Raw genomic sequence first — 23062 nt, forward strand, 5'->3', positions numbered from 1 at the left:
TATGGGTATCACAAAACCCACTCACACAAGCGCTTGTCAATGCAATTTTCTACAGTGAAACGTCGGCCCCTGGCCAGTGTTGCCACTTTGTGGAACAACCAATTAATGCTAAACAAATTCAATGTGTATATGTGCAAGTTTTCAAGGAAAAGTTCAGACTACTTGCACATTTGTTCATGTGAAAACCACAACCCAAATGTCATGAACAAATTAAATAAATGTGTTGGTTAGATGCATCAAATTCTACAGGCCCTGTTTGCATTACAGTGTTTCCCATACATTGATTTATTTGTGGCAGCCTGCCAGAATATCCACATCGACCACCAAATACCCACCGCACATTGCCATCAACTCCCTTGTCTCACACACACGAGCACATTAATATGCAAATTAATGTGTGACGTCACCTGCCGCCACAACTGTTACAAAATCCTGTGGGAAACACTACATTAAGATCCATTTCATGTGTTCCAAATGTGATTTCCTGGTATTAATACACCTACCATATGGACAGACAGATAAGGTGCTGTTAAAATTTGCAGACAAAAAAGTTCCAGTGTCTATTGTCAATATAAGAAGCACAGCTCACACAGAAGCCACTTTCAAACAAATAGCTTTCTATGAATCCATATGAATAAAGTCTGAGTTGAGAAATCGTTCACCCAGAACACAAAATTCCCAATCGCTTGGATCCCTTTTGAAATTAATAGCTGATGCCTGCAAAAATTCATAGACCAATGGTAAAATGTAACCACACGTGATTTGATCACATGCATTTTCGACAAAATATACTGGGACCATTTTTACACCTGAATTTAGCACACTTGTGATCAGATGGCCAACCAAATTAGATTCTGGAACTTTTAAGAACATATTTATTAAAATGTCAATACACAGAAAGTCAATGAGTTTAGCGTTGTTTTGTATGGATGAAAAGAGTTTAAAATACCTTTCTTTGCATTATACAGGTCTGGAAGAATAAATGTTAATGGAATTTCCATAATCCCTTTAAAACCACGTGTAAACATGGTCACAGAAGAAACACCCTTGCTTCGAGTCCTGTGGTACTGTGTGAAGGTCAGTCCTCAGGGCAGACTGGGACAGCTGGACTGGTTCAGTGTATGTTTGTGAGTGGGAGGAGCTGCTGGAATCTTTTTGTGTTCACACTTTAACACCTCTTCCTCAAGCTAAAGGTCTGTCAGCAAGCTCTCCCACTCCCTGACATCACAAAACTGAAGAGTGACTCAGCTGTGCACCAGATCTGGTCACCCTTCCCCATGAACGCCTCATTATATGTCAGAGTTCACAGAAACACCAAGAATTACTGAAAAAGTTGTAATTTCTTTCAAGATTACGTATACTGTATCCACCGCCATTTTCAAGATCATTTTACTGTCAAGGGCAGTGCTGCGAATACGTTTGCTGGATGCCAAAATGCCAATGACGTTTACAACAACTTTATACCGTTTGACATGACATGTAAAGCGTACATCTATGTGGTAAAATACACAACAAATTTCACTTCCTTTTGCATTTAAGGAGAAGTGCCAAATCACAGCCTTATTCTCACAGAGAAAGGAGAACAATGATGTCATGTAAAGTACCAAACTGTCCCATAACGTTCCAGTAAAACTACGATTTTGTAACAGAAAGAAGACCTACTGACCAGTGGTGTAGTCTAGTTTTTTGCAGTGAGTACTGTGATTAGCCGCTTTTCCACTATCAGGCCGAACGGTTCTAAGAACTGTCAGGTACGGTTATAGTTGTATTTCCACGTGAACCTGGTACGGCGTGGCACGATTACAAACCGTTTTCCGCCCGGTTAGACAACCATGCTGAGTCATGCTGGTAGAGTGCGTGTGCGTGACATCGCCACTTTGTTGTCTGGCTACCAGTTTCTCCATAGCTGGCTAAGCGGAAGCGCACTATTTGATCAAACAGCCAAGTAAACAGCTATGCTACGTTCAATATAAAAAATAAAAAAAATGTCTGAGACAGTCGAATATCTGATCATTGTCCTTATCACTGTTTACATTACACTTGCGTTACCAAGGCAACGAATGACGCATTTGTATTACATTTTAATGGGCTCCGTTATCAGCACCAAAGTGGAAAATGAAACCGCATCCGAGCTGACTGGCCCGGATCAGCACGGAATGGAATGGTTAAGCAAAGAGAACCGTTCGGCCTGATAGTGGAAAAGCGGCTATTTTTCCTTCCCAGCTTCATATTCACCCATCCCAGAGTAGCCCCTCATAAGCACCACCACATTCACTAAACAGGGCTCTACGCTTACTTTTATTTTTAGGAGCACAGTAAAAAAAAAATTCAGGAGCACCTTCTGATCAATTACAAAAATTTGTCTTCCCATTAGTAATATTGGAAGTAATATTCCCGAAGTAATATTGGACTACTTAAATTTGCAGGGGCATTTTTATTTCTAACTTTATTTGAAGTATGTTATCTTTTATATCAAATTCAAAAGTCTATTTTTATAAGCTTTTTTCAAAATTTCAAATTAAAACAATGCAAGAAGAAAAATAAGTTACCGATCAAATAAAATCAGTATTAACAAAATTCATTTCCACTACAGACGTGGCACAGAAGAACACAAAAGTGGCTTGTAGGTATTTACAGACATTTAATGAGGCTCAGAGGTGGCATGAGTGATTCGTTTGAACGGCTGATTCATTCAGTAACAAAGCAAGTGACTCTTTATGAATGGGTAATTGAACTGACTCGAAAACGCAGATTCATTCATAAACGAAACAATGCTGTGTTTGAATGGCTCAGTTGTGAGTTTGTTTGAAACTATTTTAGTTGACGAAATAGAGCAAAATCAGGCAATACTGTTATATTCAGACGATATAGGCCTAGGTCACTTAATATTAACATTGTTTATTGAAATCACTTGTTCTTATATGCCAACAATCCCCTGCTGTTACAGTTTTACGTAACGTATAAACTACTTTGACGTACCAGGTAATGCCACAATAGCATCGGCCTCATTTTCTGTACCGTGTAGGATAGTATCAGCCTTATTTGGCTCATTTTCTGTAGTTTCTATAATGTTAACATTTCTGTCATCTGTTTGCAGTGTCACCCGAAGCAGCAGCAGCTTCAGGGGCAGGATTACGAAAACACTGGAAGGGTGTAGTTCGTTTCATATCTCCTTTAGTGATTCACATTAATTCATTTCAAGCTTGCGCACTCAGTGCTGTGCAAGTGTTGCACAATAGCAATAGTCGTCAACAGAAATACGGCATGATTATCAAAAAGATGATGCTTCGAATCGCAACACAGACTGGGTGAATTTATGAATGAACGTGTGAAAGATCGGTCACAAAATGATGTTAATTATCCGCGCACTTTTTCAAGTGGGTATACGCAAATCCTTGACCTTTTCAAGTGGGTATACGGCGTATACCTGCGTATCACGTAGACTACACCACTGCTACTGACAAAGTGGTTTCAGAATCCATCGGTTCATTTGAGTGAGAAAAAAAAAAAGAAGATTAAGAGAGGGAACACCAGGACTGAACCGCAATATTCAATTTAAACCTCAAACTAGTCATTTAGCCTCTCCATAATCCTGGGGTCTGGTGCTAAGTCTGGTAATTACTCTTATTGGACACAGATAACCATCACAAGAGTTTCGCTGCATGCTTCCTCCAAGTGGAAAAGCAATCAGTAGACTGGCAAAACCAGAAGCGGGGCCTGCTCATAAAGAAAAGTGGAGAGGGAGGGCAGGAATTGCAACGCACCGGCATCCATCGCTTGATCGTTGTACAAACTGTCTCCTAACTTTCTCTTGAGCGAGAACTGCCCCTGCCTTCACTCTCTCATAAACACTCTCCCATCCTGTTTCAGTTGACAAAGTTCACATGTACTGTTGTATAACCAACAATAACAGCTCATCAGAAATCAACCTTTGGCCGTCTAAGGTGAGAGACATGTGAGAAGGCATAGCAGGTCATAAAACACATGAGAGACTGAGAGAGAGATAAGCTACAATAGAAACGGACAAAGAACAACACAAGAGTGTCTGCTGGCTTTTGGCAGAAAGCAAATACATCCGGCTCTAGAATGTGGTCCAAATCTCCAGCTGAACATACTCTAATACAGTGGCTGTCAGCTGGTTTTGCTTCAGGACCCATATTTTACAAGTGACAACCAAACACAGCACCTACATTTAATGCTTAATGTAGTCAGGGACAGGGTTGTATTTTCTTTGACGCTATGTAGATTTGTTGATGTTTTTGAGGATGAGGACATCTCAAACATTCTTTCAATGTTGATAACTGACTAATTTGCTTTAAGGTCATTGTTGTTGTTTTTTGTTTTGTTTTGTTTTGAAGGAAGGAAACTAATAGTCTAATTGAGCAAGAATGCAGTGACAGTAAAGTTAAGTCAGTAAAGTCCAATTAATGCACCGACTCATATAAGCACCTTTATCAAAGCAACTCACAAGAAAGTGCAAACATTTACTGATTCCATAAAATTCCTGTATCAACACAAAGACAGGACTATAGCAAGTTACTATCAAGTGGAAGTAAACGTTAATGGTATTTGAGTGAGCTACATCACTGTTCATAAAACACACACAGACAAGTGTTCTAGAGCCTTACTGGAAATCCGTCAATGCATTGGAGTATGGGACAGGTCATGGCAGGTCCTCTCTGTACTCGTCTTCCCTCTCTCTTGCTTTATGGGCCCCACCTGCCTAATGTAATGGAGCTTGTACAGAGGTTGCTGTTCTTTCTGTGCTTAGTGTTTCATTTTTCTGTCAGCTCCCCAACCCCCCAGCCATCACCACTGCTGCTTACCTGACAAAATGAAACCTGATGTGTATATTTTCTAGTGGGCTATATTTTATAGATTTTTCATGAATGAATCTTTTAATTAAATCATTACCACTTTATTTCACAACTATTTTTTTTTAGTTGTTACATTCAATGAAATATTCCGTTTTTGAGGCATAAAACTGCTTTTCTGCCTATTGGATACCAATATAGATTAACTATAGTGCAAACCAATACCATCTGAGTACGGGCTGTAAAGAAGCAACACCATTGGTTGGATCTATTGAGAGAACACGCCCCCTTTACTTAATGAGTCATTAGTTGTGCACCAAATGACATACTATAGGCTACATTATGCACTCTACTGTCTAGTTAAGCATGTGAAGTGATCAACAATCCAACTTTGTATTTTTGATTTAACAAGCGCATTATCGGACACTTTTTCTTGTTGGAATTTTCAGTGTGAACACGCCTGCATTATTTATACGACAAAACAGAACTGAATAGTGCATAAGTACGAAAATTGAAGCACACATTCTGTTTTGAACACTGAACAAGTAATTTCAGTTCAGTTTATAATTTAAAATAAAATGGAATATTCATGAATAACAAGAAACTTTTTCATGAACAATCGAATTAACTAGGAAATTTTTCGTTTGTGAACAAAAAGGTAACAAGGGACGTTGTCTTTTTTAATCTGATTAAGTAACTGCCATGTTTAAGTAGTAATGCATTTTTGGTGATTGTTTCATAAATATGGTGTATTATTCAGACAATTTATGTTAAATACTTTTTGCATACTGTGTAGTAGACAAGCGTGGACTCAATTCTCGCCACCTACCGACGGAACGAAGTAAGCTGCAGAAAAAGTCACTGAACAAACCTTTGGTGAAAGGATTAAAAAGATTGAAATCACTGAGATGAAACTCATTTGCGTGCGTGTATGTATTCTCTGCTGGGACATGAACATACAGTAATATACACAGACAGCCAAAACACATGAGGAAAGCATCAGTCTTCCTGACCTCTACTCACATCCCACGGTTCTTCCAGCACGCAAATCAAAAACAAACACCTGATTTTAGGCCAAGGCAAAAACAAGACTTCCCATTTCTAATATAAGCCTAAATATGAGCCATGTAAGGTTTGGCGTATTTTTAAAGATATCAAACGCGTTTAATTGTGCCGTGTGTGAACGCACCTCGCATCTCTAATAGCGGCTGTCAACAATAATAGCCATGGCTTGAAATACATTTTCTATTCGCGTCCGACAGTAGTGCAGGTCGGGACGCACACTGCGTCAAAAAAAAAAAACTACACGTTACGATACAGAAATCCAAATTTAACACGGGATATCTGACAGGCGAACACGACATTGCCCCACACCGGAATGAGTCTTGCTTGCGTATTCGGCAGAAACGTGCGAAAAAACGCTTTCCAGGTTAAGCACATAGAAAAGTGCTTTCTGTAAGAATGACACTATTTAGACCCTGGCTTGTAACCGACCCAAATTCCCTCAAAGTCTGCGGTATTGTTCTCACAGAAAGCGACTTTTCCTGTTTGAAAACTCACAATAATCTTGGGAACGTCTGGTGTACGTGGCGAGGAATTTAATTCGGTTTGACATTTCAGTGCTCGCCCGCAACATATAAAGTGCAAATCGAGCTTAAATGCTGTAAACGTAAACTTTATTTCGCTATATGGTGCTATGCTGCTGACGTAGAACGCCTCAATCAGAACACAGAGGGAATCTCTGGTAAAGCCCCCTAAAAATCAGAACATTTACGTTACTCGATTATGTTTTAGTTAACCACTCGGCTATAAACGTCCGCCGTTTGGAAAGTCCCGGATAAGTTTACTCTCGCATCTCTACGACGCTATCATTCCGACATCAGTCACAAAATAGGTCGACTAAAATCGCCGCAGTCCGGCTTATCGAGCACCTCCGCTGCAGAGAACAGGAGGGGGAGGAGGGTGACAAAGTTGCCGCAGTTTGGAGTTGTGTCTAGGGGGCAAGATTCCACCATTCAGCTCCCCTTCCACTAAATTAACCTAATAGCCCCGCTTTGTTTTTCTCTTACCTTGAGCACCAGGAGAAGAACGGTGACAATTTTTTTCGGAGGTAGCTCTCTGGAAGGGCAAAGTACTCAGTCGTGTTTGACTTTTTGAGGATGAATAGAGCAGCTCTCAGCAGGGTCCTCGCTAGTTCCGTCTCTCACCCCCTCCCTTGCGCCGCAAGATCAAACCATCACATTCCTTCGAGATCCAAACAATGAAAAAGGTGGGTTTTCCTTTGCCAAGAAAGACCCACCCCTAGATCGTCTACGCCGCCTGTGACCGCAGAAAGAACGCCCTGCCCGGCTAATACAGTCCCGCCTTCCCCGATGAGAGCGAAAGAGCGACGGTTCAGACAAGCGCTGAGCTCCAGAGGAAGCTTGGGTAATAACGGAAACCCAGTTCACAAGCAAAGTTTTTTTTAGCGCTATAATTAATAAAGGTGTTAAAACTTTTTTTAAAAAATGTAAATAAACACAAAATAAAAAAATGTAAAATAATACAAAATGTAAATAAAAACCAACATGCCAACGGCAATATTTTCTGTATTGAATAAATGTGTGACGTCACTGCACAAGGTAAGCAACATCTAGTAATATCTCATCTAAAATATAATATATATATATATATATCTCAATATCTAATATAGAGGTTTCTTGCTTGGGTTTCCAAAGCAGGATAAGAACCAGCATCTGATTGCTGGTTTACAGCCTCAGCCCACAAGCTACCACCAAAATCACAAACACCCTTATATTTTTAGGACCCACGCTGTTTTGGGTTGCATTCTTTTTATTTTTCATTAGAGTAATTTCAAAGCAATGCATTGTGGTTTCTCATTAGAAAAACAACTCTCACTTCACTTTTTTTTTGCTAGATGTTGAGATGAAAGAACACGCACATTTCTCTGTTATTTTCTATAGTGAATTCAGTGCAAACATTTATATCCTCTCCAAATGCAGACAGTCCTGTTTTCGGTCCAAAAGGAATGGAAAACATTTAATTCTGAGAGCAGCAGTATGTTAGAATGGTGGCCAAGTTTCATCCTAGTTCTGCAATTTACTATTTAAGTACTCAGAACTCAGTGAACTCCGTGAACCAGGCATACATTTGGTATTATTACAACATGAAAAGTGTATAAAAAGTGAACGCAGCCCACCATGGTAAGGCAAACACCCCTAGACTGTAATCCACAATCAGACATAGACTCTTCTAAGCTGGTGTTTACAAGTCAATGTACTGTATATGGACTGACAACTAGAATACTGAACATGTTTTGTTTCGTTCAACCTATCGAAATAAGATAAGAGTGACTCTAATCATGTCAAATGTGTATGTATCAAGTCAGTTGACATCAATGAACCAGGCTCACTTCATCACAGTCCAAGCTTCATACTCTGTTCATAGCAGTTAAAATGACTCTTTCTCCAGTGGCAGTGATCCTGAATAAGCACATGGCAGAAATAAAATTCTAAAAACAGTCTAGTGGTCTCAGAGTGGTTGAAGTGTAACCAACCAATAGTTACACCTGCAGTAGTCAAGGATAATCTTCACCATATGACTTTGATCAGCCTGTTTAGGAGAATTACGCTGTATTTTATTAGCCTCTGTAATTTCCATATAACGGCATTTATATATCTATATTCATGTTGCAAGTACAACCTGAAATTTGGGATTTTTTTGTTGGGATGTTTTTTTATTATTATTTAAATAAAATTAGACCTAAAAGACTTTCAAATCACATGAGCCAATATTTTATTCACAATAGAGAACATAAATGTTTAAACGGAGAAATTGTACACTTTTCTCCACTAAATGAGCTCATTTCAAATTTGATGCCTGCTACAGGTCTCAAAAAAGTTTGCACAGGGGCAACAAAGGGCTGAAAAAGCTAGAAATTTTTAAAAGATTCGGCTGGGAGAACATCTGGGAACTAATTAAGTTAATTAACATCAGGTCTGTAGCATGATTAGCTATAAAAGATATGTCTTAAGAGAGGCAGAGTCTCTTAGAAGTAAAGATGGGCAGAGGCTCTCCAATCTGTGAAAGAGTGCGTAAAAAGATTGTGGAATACTTGGTATGGGGGTGCACAAGTGCATACAGTATGGACAGCTTGCATGTTTTGGAAGGCATTATGAATACTGAAAGGTAAATAAAGGTTTTAGAGCAACATATGATCCCCTCCAGACGACGTCTATTTCAGGGACGGCCTTGTGTATTTCAGCAGGACAATGCAAAACCACAAACTGCAGCCATTATAACAGCATGGCTTCACATTAGAAGAGTCCGGGTGCTGAATTGGCCTGCCTGCAGTCCAGATCTTTCACCTATACAGAACATTTGGAGCATCATTAAACCAAAAATACGTCAAAGACGACCACAAACTCTTCAGCAGCTGGAAACCTATATCAGGCAAGAATGAGACCAAATTCCAACACCAAAACTCCAGAAACTCATAACCTCGATGCCCAGACATCTTCAAACTGTTTTGAAAAGAAGAGGAGATGCTACACCATGGTAAACATGCTCCTGTCCCAACTATTTTGAGACCTGTAGCAGGCATCAAATTTGAAATGAGCTCATTTTGTGCATAAAATTGCAAAATTTAAGTTTAAACATTTGTTATCTATGTTCTATTGTGAATAAAATATTGGCTCATGTGATCTGAAATTCTTTTAGTTTTCATTTTATTCAAATTTAAAAACCGTCCCAATATTTCCAGAATTCGGGTTTTATCAAACCGGTTAGCAGGGATGCCATATAGGATACAACAATACTTAGTGATGACTACTACAGGAAGGTTTGGACAAGTTTTGAAATAAATTACTAGCAAAATATGTATATATCAAGATAATATAGCAAGGTATTTTTTTATCTGCACATCTGAACATCTGTAAAGAGTTTGAATGTCAGGGGATAAAGCACAAGTGGCTTTCAGATCTTTCACTCCTACACATCAGTTAAATCAAAACCAAGTCCTTCCCTCTTTAATTATTTTTGTATAAGGCCACTGCATGTCACAGCAGGAAAAGCTGTAGGTGGGGAGAACATCACAAGCTCACACTTTGTTGAACGTTGAGCTAAATATGGGAAAATATGCTCTTACATAATAGATTAGACACTTTGTCATATGACCACCCCAGTTATTTAGGTTATTGCCTTGCACAGAACAGTTAGTAAGTTTTATGCTTTGCTTGCAAGGTGCAATTACTTTGTATAAATAAAATGAAAGACGTATGGAGATCACAAACAAAATATCTATTCATTCCATTTTTTCATTGCATTCATTTGTATCCCAAAAATCTGTTACATCATTCTGATGTTAAATCATTTAAAAGAACAGCCTCAGCCATGTGAAATGCATGATACAAAAGCAAGGCATGCTGGGACATGCCCCGGTATCAGTGTGTCACAACACCACAGAAATATTTTGAGTATTCTTGCTGTTCTGTCTCTTTATCTCTTGCTCTTGCAACTCTCTCAATTCACTCTCTCCCACATTCAAATGCGGGCTTGCAGGTGTTAGGTGAAGAGATTTATATTGAGTGAAATGTAATCATGCTTTATTATCATATGCTTTATGTTTTGTTTTTTATGTTGTTGTTGTTTTACAGATACTTATACAAGCTGTTTTATCTGAAGTGCAGAGTTGTGAATCATCCATAATATACTCCACTCTTAGCCAATTAGAATCTAGAGTGAGACCAGACATTAGACGGCTCATTTTGTCTTTTTCACCGTCAACGGCGTAGTCCTGAGATGTAAGCAAACCGTATTGTTATGTCATCTAATTGTGAGGGGATGTATGCAGTGAAAGGTTTTTCAGATTATTTTGGAATGTGGCTCTGTCTATCTCCACAATATCGCACGAAGCCTTTGGGCTGCAGGCCAACATTCCCCAAAGAGCACCTGGGTGCATTTGCCCCATCTCTTCCCCAGATTCCATCTGCAGGACCGAATGATTGAAGTTTTAAGAAATGCAATGAAAATAATGGTGTGTTGCCCAGACAGAGTGCATGTTAAAAGAATTCATTCAATAAAAGTGACATAGCTCCAGAGTTATGTGAGATTCCAATTTTTATTACCAACAACACGACTGTGAGTGTGACACAGAATGTAGCTAACACCGAGTAACCAGCATTAACTTACTGAATCGACACTGAGTGTGAGCCTTCTCTAAAGCTGCGTATAGCTGAATTGAGCTTGTTTCATAATTTGTAAACTTTGCAACAAGTTAATGAACTAAATTAAAACAACAAAATTGAGCTGAATAATGACATATCTTCTGTAGAGTTGCTTTACAGCTGAAAATGAATTTGTTTCATAATGGTCAAATTTTATAACGCTGTTTTTATTTTCTTGTTATTAATGTGATGCTGCTTTGAAATAATCTTTACTGTATAAAGAGATACATAAATAAATGTAACTTGTCATTTTAGACACACTATGCCAGTTATTTCTGTGATCAAAACATTTTTTCAGAAAGATTTAATTCCAGAAAAGAATCAGTGTTTTTGACTGAATCTGTTCAGAGAATGATTCAGCGACTCACAAATAAAGAGTAATTAGCTTGTAACACTATAACCTGCCATTTGACTGTATATCAGCAGTGTAAAAACAACGACCAGAACAAACAAACAGACAGATGTGAGTTATGATTATGAACTTCATAGGAAACAATGCCATCTAGAGAATTTTGCATGCATGCAGGCCTACATTTAGAAAAAAATACAAATCCCACATTTGCTGAAATGCTATGAAACTACATCCAAGACCCCCTTTCGTTATCCTGATTCTGTGCCACCCAAGTGTAAAGTCCTGAACATTTAAAAAAGATTAATCTCAGAGACCATAAAAACCACAGCGAGAATGTTTCATAAAGAAGGCTCGTAGATAAGAGTGTGGCTTGTGTTTTTATTGTGCCCTGTGGTTTGTTCTGCTCCATCAGTATGTTTCTCATCTCTGTTGCAGGCAGTGCTACCCATCATAACAGGAGTTTGGTTAAAGACTATCGTTAACCTTAATCCAGGATTTAGCCTGTGGCTCCATCATGGCTACGGCTGTGTGTTTGTTGTTAAAGTTAATATCTATTAAAACTAAAGTAGCATTGCATGAGTCAACTCACTTTAACCATAAACTCAAGTATTTTTCCATCCTTCTTTTTTATTTATGAGCTTTGTCTCAAGGAAAGCTGCATAATTTTGTGAATATATGTTGCTGTGCTAGTCATCTTCCACAGACTGGATCGCTCTAGTCTAGACTGATCTCTGTCCCCTGACCGATGAGCACTGTGAGAGAATATATCGAAGGGATTGTTGTGCCTGAAGGGGGAGTAGCTGCTCTGTATCAGATTTTCTGTTGTTGTATAGCCATAGCTGCACTTTTTATGCTAATATTTGCCATAGCGTGCCATAGTCGTGTGTTCTTTCTTGCTTGTTTTACTTGCACTCCACTTGTGGTATTGAACAATTATTTAAAAAGTGAAAAATAATATTGTAACTGATGTAGCAGGCTCACCCCAGATGGGGTCCTATAATTCGGAATTATTTACAGATTTAGCTTTGTGGGTTTTAACATTTTTAAGGCTTAAAAATATAATAATCATACTACTTGAAAAATATAACAATTATACTAACACTTTTTTAGAGTCCTAATGGGAAACAGGAGAAGCATTTGAAATCAGAAGGCATGAGGCAATATTCTTGATTAATTGGTGCCCCCATGTGGCCACTATGAGATCTGCAAAGTAAGGTGGGCAATGCGTGATTTCACGTTTCTAGTTTTCTTAACCCGTTAACAGGCCCCTCAACTGACTAAAGGCACATTTTGAGTTAATAATAATAATAAAGTTGTATTTATAAAGTGCCTTTCTCAAGCTCCAGGTCGCTGTAAGACATCCTGTTAAAATCTTCTCAAATCAACTTGATTTAGGCATATACGGTATAGCTATCTAGCTGCACTTTACAATACTTCATCATAGTCGCAGTCATCACTTCAGGATGTTTTTATTAATTTTTAATTTAAAATACTTTTAGAAATTTTCAGAAAAAAACAGATGGAATCAACTACCAAAAGCATTTAAAAAAAACAAAAAACATTTGTGTATATTTATGTATTTGTGTATATAGCCTATGCATATAATATATCTAGAATTTAATTTGGATTATGTAATAGATTAGCTACATTAACATTAGGCTAGTCCATAGCCCATAGTTATAAATCAACTGACATGATCGATAATGGTGCAAAATGCATTTACTTACACATATTTGAGAATCGAGATATTTCATGACACAATTAAGACGTTTGGAAACATTTCGAATAAAAAAGGAAAAATGAAATAAAACAGCTAAGCCTACTACTGTGTGTCACATGAGAGGCATGACACCCCACCTCCCCCAACCTCCTTCACTCGTATACCCCCTCAAAAATAATAAGTGCATGACATTGACGCCCTTGTTTGATATCAAGTTAGTTTGATGTAGGATTGATCTTTTCACTCATAACAGCGGAAATATATTGTGCTTTTATGCATAAAACGTTTTTATATAGGGCATTTATTAGTCTGGCATAATCATAGTCTAATTTCTCTTTCATGAAGATATCTAACATTTATCAAATCGCCTCTGTTAAATGCATTATAGTTTATATAGTTCTGTCACACGGGGTACATTTCTCAAGTCATCCTATCATCTGCAAACCAGAATGTACATTTCTCAAAACAATTTGTAGAAACAGCACCACCCAGTGGCTTACCTGCAAAAGACTTGATCAAAATCTTTCGTTCATCTAACCGTTTATGTCAATGAACAATGGCATCAGAATAAGTATAGTGTCATGTTGTCAATAGGCTTACAACAGTGTACTCCGTAAGTATTTCCTGATGTAAAGTATGGCAATGGCTTTCAAGAAAATTATTGAAAATTCACAGGCCTGCACTTCCCACACGGAAATAACCTATATAAACATATATGTTTTAATATAGGTTTTGATATATGTTTTTAATATATGTGACATATATAAAATTGGTCGTTTTCCTATAATATATGTACATATATGTACATATATGCACATATATGTACACATATATGCATACATATGTACACATATACGCGCATACATGTACCTATACCTATATATAGCATGTATATATATATGTGTGCATATATGCACCTATATGTTTACCTATATATTAGTAAAATTATTAAAATCCATAGCTGCTAGACAACATAAATAAAAGCCCAAAATGTCGAAATTTACATAGGGCTTATATGTGGATATAAAGAAGCAATGCAGGAGACCTATATGGCCTTTATATGCACATATATGCACCTCAAATTTGCCTATATGTGGCATATATACGCATATATGCAGCATATATGTTATCATATATGTGCATATATACTGCATATAGGTTTCATATATGCGCATATATCCTCATATAGGTTCTTTCCATGTGGGTTTTTCTGTATGGCATAGACAGGGGCGTCGTTGGGAATTCTGGGCCCTGTGCACTGACTTTGCTATGTCTCCCAACCCCCAATGATTACTATATTATTACAGGGTTTTTTTCAATTGCTAATAAGCATTGTTCAATATCGAAGCCAGTAGAACAGAAGTCTATGCTAAACTGTCAATATTTTTTTTAATTGCTTTCAAACGAAATGCATTCAATGACCACATTTCTCGAAATCCACGAATACTTTTGTGATTCATACAGATTACTCCACAACCTGCAAAACACTATATATTTTCAGCACATTTTTCAAATGCTAACACACTGCTTTCAAACCTGATAAAAGCACATTCAAATCAGAATGATGGCAAACTGTCAATTTCTGCAGGAATTACATTGAAATATAAAATTTTGTAATTGTTGATGTGTTTTGTTTTTTGGTCTGTTACAGTTTTTTTTCAACTGCTTACAGACTAAATCTTTACTTGTCGCACAATTTCTGAAACCTGACACTCAAACACCAAATCTGCAAAACCATACACTAATTCTCAGCCTTTGACTGAGTTTTCAATTTCATAAACACTTTTTGCAAAACACAACACACAGTTCTCTATATAGTACACAAAATCTAACAGGAACTAATATTATGGCAAAGGTGTTTGCAAATATTTGCTTTTGAGATGTGTTTGTGATATTTTGAATGCAGTGCTTCATTTAGCAAGAGATACAGTATGAAGCATTTTGCATTTTGTTTGTGCAATTCTTGGATTTGTGTGTAAAGTAAAAAAAAAAAAAAGAGGCAAAGTTTTGAAAATGTAAGCAGTCACAGCTTTTTTCAATTGCTAACCTAAATTTGTTCATTTGTGAACTGCACACTTGTAACACTTGGTCTTCACTGGGGATATGTCCCCGGGGCTAATCCAGGTGTGTGGCCTCTGCTGACGATCAAGGCCGCAGACATCATCTCCCGGCGCCGATCCACCATCTGATCCGGACACAGACTGAGAAACAGAATAAGAAAGAAACAGACAAATATTAGCGTAGATGCCATTCTTCTTACGATGTAACAAGTACATCGTGTGTTATGAGGGGTGTTCCCTGTTCCGGTTGATCTAATTAATGCAGCCTAACAATCCTTGGACGGATTTGAATAATAGAAGTGTAGTAGTGTGTTATATGTAAGCCAGGTTAAAGAAATGTGTCTTTAATCTAGAGTTAAACTGACAGAGTGTGTCTGCCTCCCGAACAGTGTTAGGTAGATTGTTCCAGAGTTTGGGTGCTAAATAGGAAAAGGATCTGCCGCCCGCAGTCAATTTTGATATTCTAGGTATTATTAAACAGCCAGAATTTTGAGAACGCAGCGGACGTGGAGGACTATAATGTGATAAGAGCTCGCTCAAGTACTGAGGAGCTAAGCCATTCAGGTAAGTAATAAGTAATTAAGTAATTAACAAGATTTTAAAATCTATACGATGTTTGATAGGGAGTCAGTGCAGCGTTGACAGAACCGGGCTAATATGGTCATACTTCCTGGTTCTAGTAAGGACTCTAGCTGCTGCATTTTGGACCAACTGTAGTTTGTTGATCAAGCGTGCAGAACAACCACCCAGTAAAGCATTACAATAGTCTAGCCTTGAGGTCATAAATGCATGAATTAGCATTTCTGCATTTGACATTGAGAGCATAGGTCGCAATTTAGATATGTTTTTTGAGATGGAAAAACGCAGTTTTACAGATGCTACAAATGTGGCTTTCTAATGAAAGATTGCTATCAAACAGCACACCTAGGTTACTAACTGATGAAGAAGAATTGACAGAGCAGCCATCAAGTGTTAGATAGTGTTCTAGATTATTACATGTGGGGTTTTTAGGTCCGATAATTAACACCTCTGTTTTTTCAGAATTTAGCAGTAAGAAGTTACTCGTCATCCAGTTTTTTAAATCGACTATGCATTCCATTAGTTTCTCAATTTGGTGTGTTTCACCAGGCCGTGAAGAAATATAGAGCTGAGTATCATCAGCATAACAGTGAAAGCTAACACCATGTCTCATGATAATATCTCCCAAGGGTAACATGTAAAGCGTGAAAAGTAACGGCCCTAGTACTGAGCCTTGAGGTACTCCATACTGCACTTGTAATTGATATGATACCTCTTCATTCACTGCTACAAATTGATGGCGGTCAGATAAGTACGATTTGAATCATGCTAAGGCACTTCCACTAATGCCAACAAAGTGTTCTAGTCAATTTAAAAGAATGTTGTGGTCGATAGTGTCGAACGCAGCGCTAAGATCCAGTAGAACTAATAAAGAGATACAACCACGATCAGATGATAAGAGCAGGTCATTTGTAACTCTAATGAGAGCAGTCTCAGTACTATGATACGGTCTAAATCCTGACTGGAATTCCTCACAGATACCATTTTTCTCTAAGAAGGAATATAATTGTGAGGATACTACCTTTTCTAGTATCTTTGACAGAAAAGGGAGATTTGAGATCGGTCTGTAATTAACTAGATCCTTGGGGTCAAGTTGTGTTTTTTTTAATGAGAGGCTTAATAACAGCCAATTTGAAGATTTTGGGGACATATCCTAATGACAATGATGAATTAATAATAGCCAAAAGAGGATCTATGACTTCTAGAAGTAGCTCTTTTAGTAGTTTAGATAGAATAGGGTCTAACATACATGTTGTTGGTTTAGATGATTTAACAAGTTTATACAATTTGTCCTCTCCTATAGTAGAGAATGAGTGGAATTGTTCCTCAGGGGATCTATAGTGCATCTGATGCGATACTGTAGCTGACGGCTGGATGGTTACAATTTTATCTCTGATAGTATCGATCTTGGAAGTAAAGTTATTCATAAAATCATTACTGCTGTGCTCTTGGGAAATGCCAACACCTGTCGATGCTTTATTTTTTGTTAATTTAGTAGTTAATACATAGTGACTGTATTGAATAAATACCGGGGGTTATGTTTGTTTTCTTCTAGAAGAGACGAAAAGTAATCAGATCTAGCAGTTTTTTATGCTTTTCTGTCAATGTACCATATAATCATAAATGTTCTTTGTTTTCTGCATTGGGAAAGAGCAAAGCGTCACCCATTCTGTTTCCTTTCTACTCTTCCAGTCATAATGTTACATAAAACACTCCACACACACAGTAAATAATACATAAGAATGTTTAATTAAGAATATAAATAAATATGGTAGTTTAGGGCCCAATTCTCACTGTTATCTAGTTGCTAATTAGCATACATTTTACTTGCATATTGGCTGTTTATTAGCACTTATAAAGCACATAGTGTCTTATTCTATTCTATTCTATTCATTAGTAGCAAACTAAAGTGTGACCATAAACGTTAATAAAAATGTGAATAGATATAGCCCTGTGCCTGGGAAAGTTAAAAGAGTGAGTTTTTCCAAAGAATTTGTCCATGCACTTTTATTTAAGAAACTTGGGACTGAATCACATTCTTCTGAGGTCCCAGGCCACACATTTTTTGGAAACCCTTTCAATTCCCAATAGTGGCTACTTCCCAATAATGGCTATAATTCCCAAAGGCTACTTCTCTTGAATTTTGATAAACAAACATAAAATGACTATAAATATTAGGCTAGTCAAGGACAGTGTGCCAAACGATCATCTTAGAGGACTCTAATCTCATGAAGAGGTGGTGGATAACTGCATCAATTTCAATTTTATTAATATTGAAAACGAAGACTTATCACAAAGTTCTCTGGAAAGCAGCTGGGAAAATAGGAAGTGACAGCGAGAGGCGTGTGACTAGTGATATGTGAAAAGCTGAGAGCTGAAGGCGTGAACGCTCAGAGCGCAGCGCTCGAACATCACATTCACCCGGAATTACAAGGTAGGATAAGAGATAAATGTAGTTTTGTGCTCATTTAAAAGCTATTCACACTGTGCCTATGCTACGAGCGAGTGACGCGACAAAGGAAAGCACACGTAAAAGTGTGCTTTTTCATATGTAATAGACTAGAATAGGTGATAGTTTTGGCGTTGCTCGCAGTATTGACCGCGGACTCACTTGTTGTGATGTTCTGTTAAGACAAAACTTGTAATCAGATACTAATCAAGAGCAGCAGCATTATTGTTATACATATCAGTTATGTGAAACTCTACAGTTTGTTGGTGTTTCAGTATCGATATTTTAATGTCGTTTGGTGAAGATGGAATATCGACACATGTAATGCAAGCCCACTGTATGATTCATATGCAAAACAATGTCCCATACATGTAATATTTAACTTAAAAGTACAACTGGACAATTTATTATTAGTGTAATGCAAACATTGCGATATAAAGTGAATAATCAATGTTAGTGGTTCTTCTTACAATTATGCATTGTTTTTTATTACTATTGTAATCAGTTATAGGAGAGTGCGGGGCTAGTTGTCACAGGGGTTGTAGGCTATATCAAATAACCAGACTAGAAAATAAGCATATATATTCAGGTAAATGTCTACTATATAATGTTGACATTGTATAATATGCTTTTTCTTTATTTGCATTCCTTTTTTTAACACTTTTACTGTTTCTGAAAAGCCGGCGTTTACGGGCAGGTTCCATTGCGGCAGCTTACACATATTGCGTGACAATATGCTATAGTGCAAGATGCCCCTTTTGCATGCCACAAAGGGTAATATGGTCAGTGAAGTTCCTGGGTGTTACCAGCAGAAATGTTCACAAGCTGTTTTGAGGTCAAGACTTTAAGGTCTCATATCAATTGCGTCTACATTATACACTGAAGAATGATAATAACTTTTATATTTAGAAAATGCTGAACGAAAAGTACTTGATAGTATCTGACATTGTAAGTCCTGATAAGAAAAACATATTTTGAGGTAATATAGTGTCTGTGGTTTTTTCAAAAAAGCAAAAGCATCACAAATTAATTTCCTGCTTTCAGTAAGAGATTGCAGATAAATATGCAACGATGAGAAAACAACCTAATGCTTTCTAGAACATGCAATCATGAGAAATGTGTTAAACAGTGTGTGAAAACAGTTTCAAACTATTTCAGTTTCATTATTTCAATGTGGTGCAGAAATTAGACACGTTACTTTTATGGCAACACTTACTATAAAAAACTTGAAGTCTAGAGTGTTTAATAAATTCTAACCATTATAAACAGAGAGGGGAATGCTATGCTCCATCTCAAGCTACTTCAAAGTATATTGGAAGGAACCAAATTTAATTTTATATTGCCTTTTTGGTCTGTTTTGTTCTCAGGTGCACAAGATGACGACTCCTACCACTGACGTTGTGACCGCTGAAAATAACAGCTCTGCCAACGCATTCATTGACTCAAAGTTTCGTTACACTGTCTTTCCTATATTCTATGGCCTGGTCTTTGCCTTGGGGTTAATAGCCAACGTCTACGTTCTTTATGTGCTCCACCATATGCGGGAATCTAAAGCCATGAATGAGATTCGAATCTACGTTACCAACTTGTCCGTTGCAGACTTGCTGTTTGTGTCCGCTCTACCGTTGTGGATTGGCTACTACATGAATCACGGTGATTGGAAGTACTCAGATGCCCTTTGTCGTGTCGCAGGCTCGTTTTTCTTCATCAACACATACTGCTCTATTCTCTTTCTTACTGCCATCAGCATTAACCGTTACTGGGCCGTTACCAGGCCATTGGCGGCCGCTTCTTCTGACTGCTGGAAACGTGGAGCAATCGTCTCAGCGTTCATCTGGATCGTCACTCTTGCGGCTGCAGTTCTATATCTCACTCAGCCGGGAATCCAGGAGGACAATAACATTTCTCGCTGTTTTGAGGGTTATCAAAATGAGGATGACTCTGATATATACACCGTGGCTGTCACCCACTTCATCATTATTGGCTTGTTCTTTCTTGTTTTCTTGATGTTGATTGTCTGCAACATTTTGATTGCTCGAGCTCTTCCGATGCAACCCATTAGTCAGCCTCGAGCTAGCACAGGAAAGCGTCCCGGTTACACCAAGCACAGAGCTTTGAGGATGCTGTGTGCTATCATAGGCGTCTTTGTGATCTGTTTCCTGCCCCACCACGTGGTTCAGGGTCCCTGGGTGTTGTCTGTGCTGCACTTGAGGAAAGATTGGAACATGAAAACTCACCAACGCTTAAACGATGCTCACCAGATCACCCTTATGCTTATGGGGCTCAACTGCCTTCTAGATCCGCTGGTGTATTGCTTCGCCACCACAAAGTTCCACAAGTACATCCGGGGCCATTTCACAAAGGTCAAGCATAAAAAAACTGTTCACGCACCATATTAAGCATGGCTATGCCACTGAAGAGCAGACATCAAAGTGAAATATGTAGAGCAGAAAACAGCTGAGAAATATTTGGTGTCTGCTTATTTTAACCAATCATAATCTTACATAGACAGTTTCAGATTTTAGTCCAATTTTATTTCAGTGAATCCAAATTAGGTTCTGTTTATATCCTTAAAGGGATAGTTCATCTAAAAATTAAAATACTGTCATCATTTACTCACCCTCATGTTGTTCCAGACCTGTATGATGTATGTTTTTTTTTGTTGTTGTTACAATAATAATAAAAATGCCTTAAACAAACCAGTCAAAATCTCTACTTTTGTGTTCCACAGAAGTAACCGTGAGGCTGGGCAAATGATGATAGAACTTCCATTTTTAGGTGAACTACCCCTTTTAATGTAATAAAATTATTGACATGATTTTCAATTGCTGCCCCTTGCAGACAAACAAGAGAGAATTCAAACTCTTCAAATTTTTCAATGCATATGATAAATCCTTTATAGACTGAAATATTAAGCTTTTTCAGCCTCATATTTGATTCTTATATTTTCATATTGTTTTTTAAAGAAAGAATTCACCAAAAAAAGGAACACGCATGATAATTTTTTTTTCCTTTGATGACAACATTTTTATTTTTGGGTGAACTGTGCCTTTAAATGTTTGCACTTGTGTAGATTGAATATCTATATAGGTTAAGCAAACATATCTGTAAAAGGATTATTATTCTCAGTTAGATGTGGTGTTCATTCTTGTGTTGAGAAAAATTTACCTTCTTTCACCACAAAGAACCTTTTATGAAACAGAAAGGTTCTTCATATGTTAAAGGTTCTTTATGGAACTATTTAGACAAACAGGTTCTTCTATGGCATCGTGAAGCACCTTTATTTTTAAGAGTGTACCTTGCTTGTTTTGAAGTAGCTCTATGAAGAGAATTCCTGTGGGCCAGTTCTTTTGCCACACAGGAAATTTATGTATTCTTTTGCAATGGCTTGTTTTCCTGAAAACGTCTCACATTTTATCAACTGTAGATGCTATTCTAGTACAGCAACTCTTTTTATATTTCAATATAAAAAAAATTATATTTCAATGAAATAAGGCTTTGTATGTCATGTAAACTAAATCAGCACTGAAAAGGCAAACTAATAATAATAATAATAAAAACATTGAACTGTATGTTTTGGCTTTTCTGTGCTTTCAACTTTACATGTTTTGTCTTGATATATAATATATGTTCTGTTTTCAGGTATTCAATAATAAGCAGCTTTAGATTTCAGCAGTCATGCATGCTAGGTTCCAGGTTCATATCAACATTGCGTGCATCTGCGGCCCCCAGTGGTGACTTAAAATAGTGATCAGTGATTAGTCTTTTGTTGCCAGATAAGTACAATAAAAACAGTCAGTATACTTTAACTTTTACTCAATTATTTTTCCAAGGGCAAAATTATGTTATGTTATTTACTATACAAAATTACATAATTCCTATAATTAGGTTAAATAAAACTTTAAAGAGACGGTTCACCCCAAAAAGACAATTTACTAATGTCGTCCCAGACCTGTTTGGTCTTTCCTCTGTGAAACACAAAAAAAGAGATATTCATAAATTATAAGTCACTGTATGCAAATGGTGACAGAATCTTAATTTTTGGGTGAACTCTCTCGTTAAGATCTATAGCAGTGGCCAAAATTATTAACACCTGACAGATCTAAAAATATTGACCTTTCTTGCCTCCAAAACATGATTCAAGATTCAAGATTTTTATTTGTCACATACACAATTATACAGAGTATAACCAGCAGTGAAATGTAAGTCAGGTCCGCTCCAAGGACAGTGCAATTATATAGAATACAAAACACAGAATGTACATAAATATTAAGAAAAAAAAAAAAAAAAAAATAGAAGATACAAATATTAATATAAATGTGCAGGTCAGTGTGTTTGTTGACTTAAATAGTACTATAAGAAGGAATGTGCAAAAGAATGTGCAAAAAGTTGTGCAAAAAGTTGTACAGGGTATGTACATAGCAGCAATACGAGGTAGAAAAAAAAATGATGAATAACTTATTGATATAGTGATATTTACATGGAGTCAAGTGATGTTATGACACAGAGTTAGAGTTTAGGAGCCTGATGGCCTGGGGGAAGAAGCTCCTCCTAAGTCTCTCAGTTTTTGCCATCAGGCTACGGAAGCGCTTACCATATGGAAGCACAGTGAACAGTCGGTTACCAGGGTGATTAGAGTCCTTGATGATTTTGACAGCTCTACTTTTGCAGCGTTTGAGGTAGATGTCCTGCAGAGAGGGGAGAGCAGACCCTGAGATGCGCTCAGCTAAGCGCACAACTCTCTGTAGTGCTTTGCAGCAGTGTTAATTTTGGCAGGCATTTTTGATTTAGTCTTAGTCTTTATCTTGAGACGAAAATGCTTACTAGTCTTAGTCACATTTTAGTCATTTGAGTCTTTCATAGT

At 37.4% G+C, this 23062-nt stretch overlaps 2 protein-coding genes across 2 annotated transcripts in view; one reads left to right on the top strand and one right to left on the bottom strand.

Moving 5' to 3' along the window:
• The window catches only part of LOC306850757 (leucine zipper protein 1-like), a 42952-nt gene extending 35764 nt beyond the window's left edge, over positions 1 to 7188 (bottom strand). The window contains exon 1 of the mRNA XM_079386605.1: positions 6884 to 7188. The gene's annotated coding sequence lies outside the window, so the exon portion shown is untranslated. The remainder of the gene's footprint in view (positions 1 to 6883) is intronic.
• Positions 7189 to 17935: 10747 nt separating this feature from the next.
• LOC306850166 (platelet-activating factor receptor-like) lies at positions 17936 to 21769 on the top strand. Its single transcript, XM_079385632.1, has 2 exons — positions 17936 to 18183; positions 19566 to 21769. Exon 2 carries the CDS (start codon positions 19575 to 19577, stop codon positions 20595 to 20597), a length of 1023 nt encoding a protein of 340 aa, XP_079241758.1. The 5' UTR covers positions 17936 to 18183; positions 19566 to 19574; the 3' UTR covers positions 20598 to 21769.
• The last annotated feature ends 1293 nt before the right edge of the window (positions 21770 to 23062 follow it).

Source organism: Barbus barbus (assembly GCF_936440315.1).
Source record: "Barbus barbus genome assembly, chromosome: 30".
Taxonomy (NCBI): Eukaryota; Metazoa; Chordata; class Actinopteri; order Cypriniformes; family Cyprinidae; genus Barbus; species Barbus barbus.

What these genes read in the sequence shown, in the direction of transcription:
- LOC306850166 (XM_079385632.1), top strand. Translation starts at nt 19,575, where the DNA reads ATGACGACTCCTACCACTGACGTTGTGACCGCTGAAAATAACAGCTCT.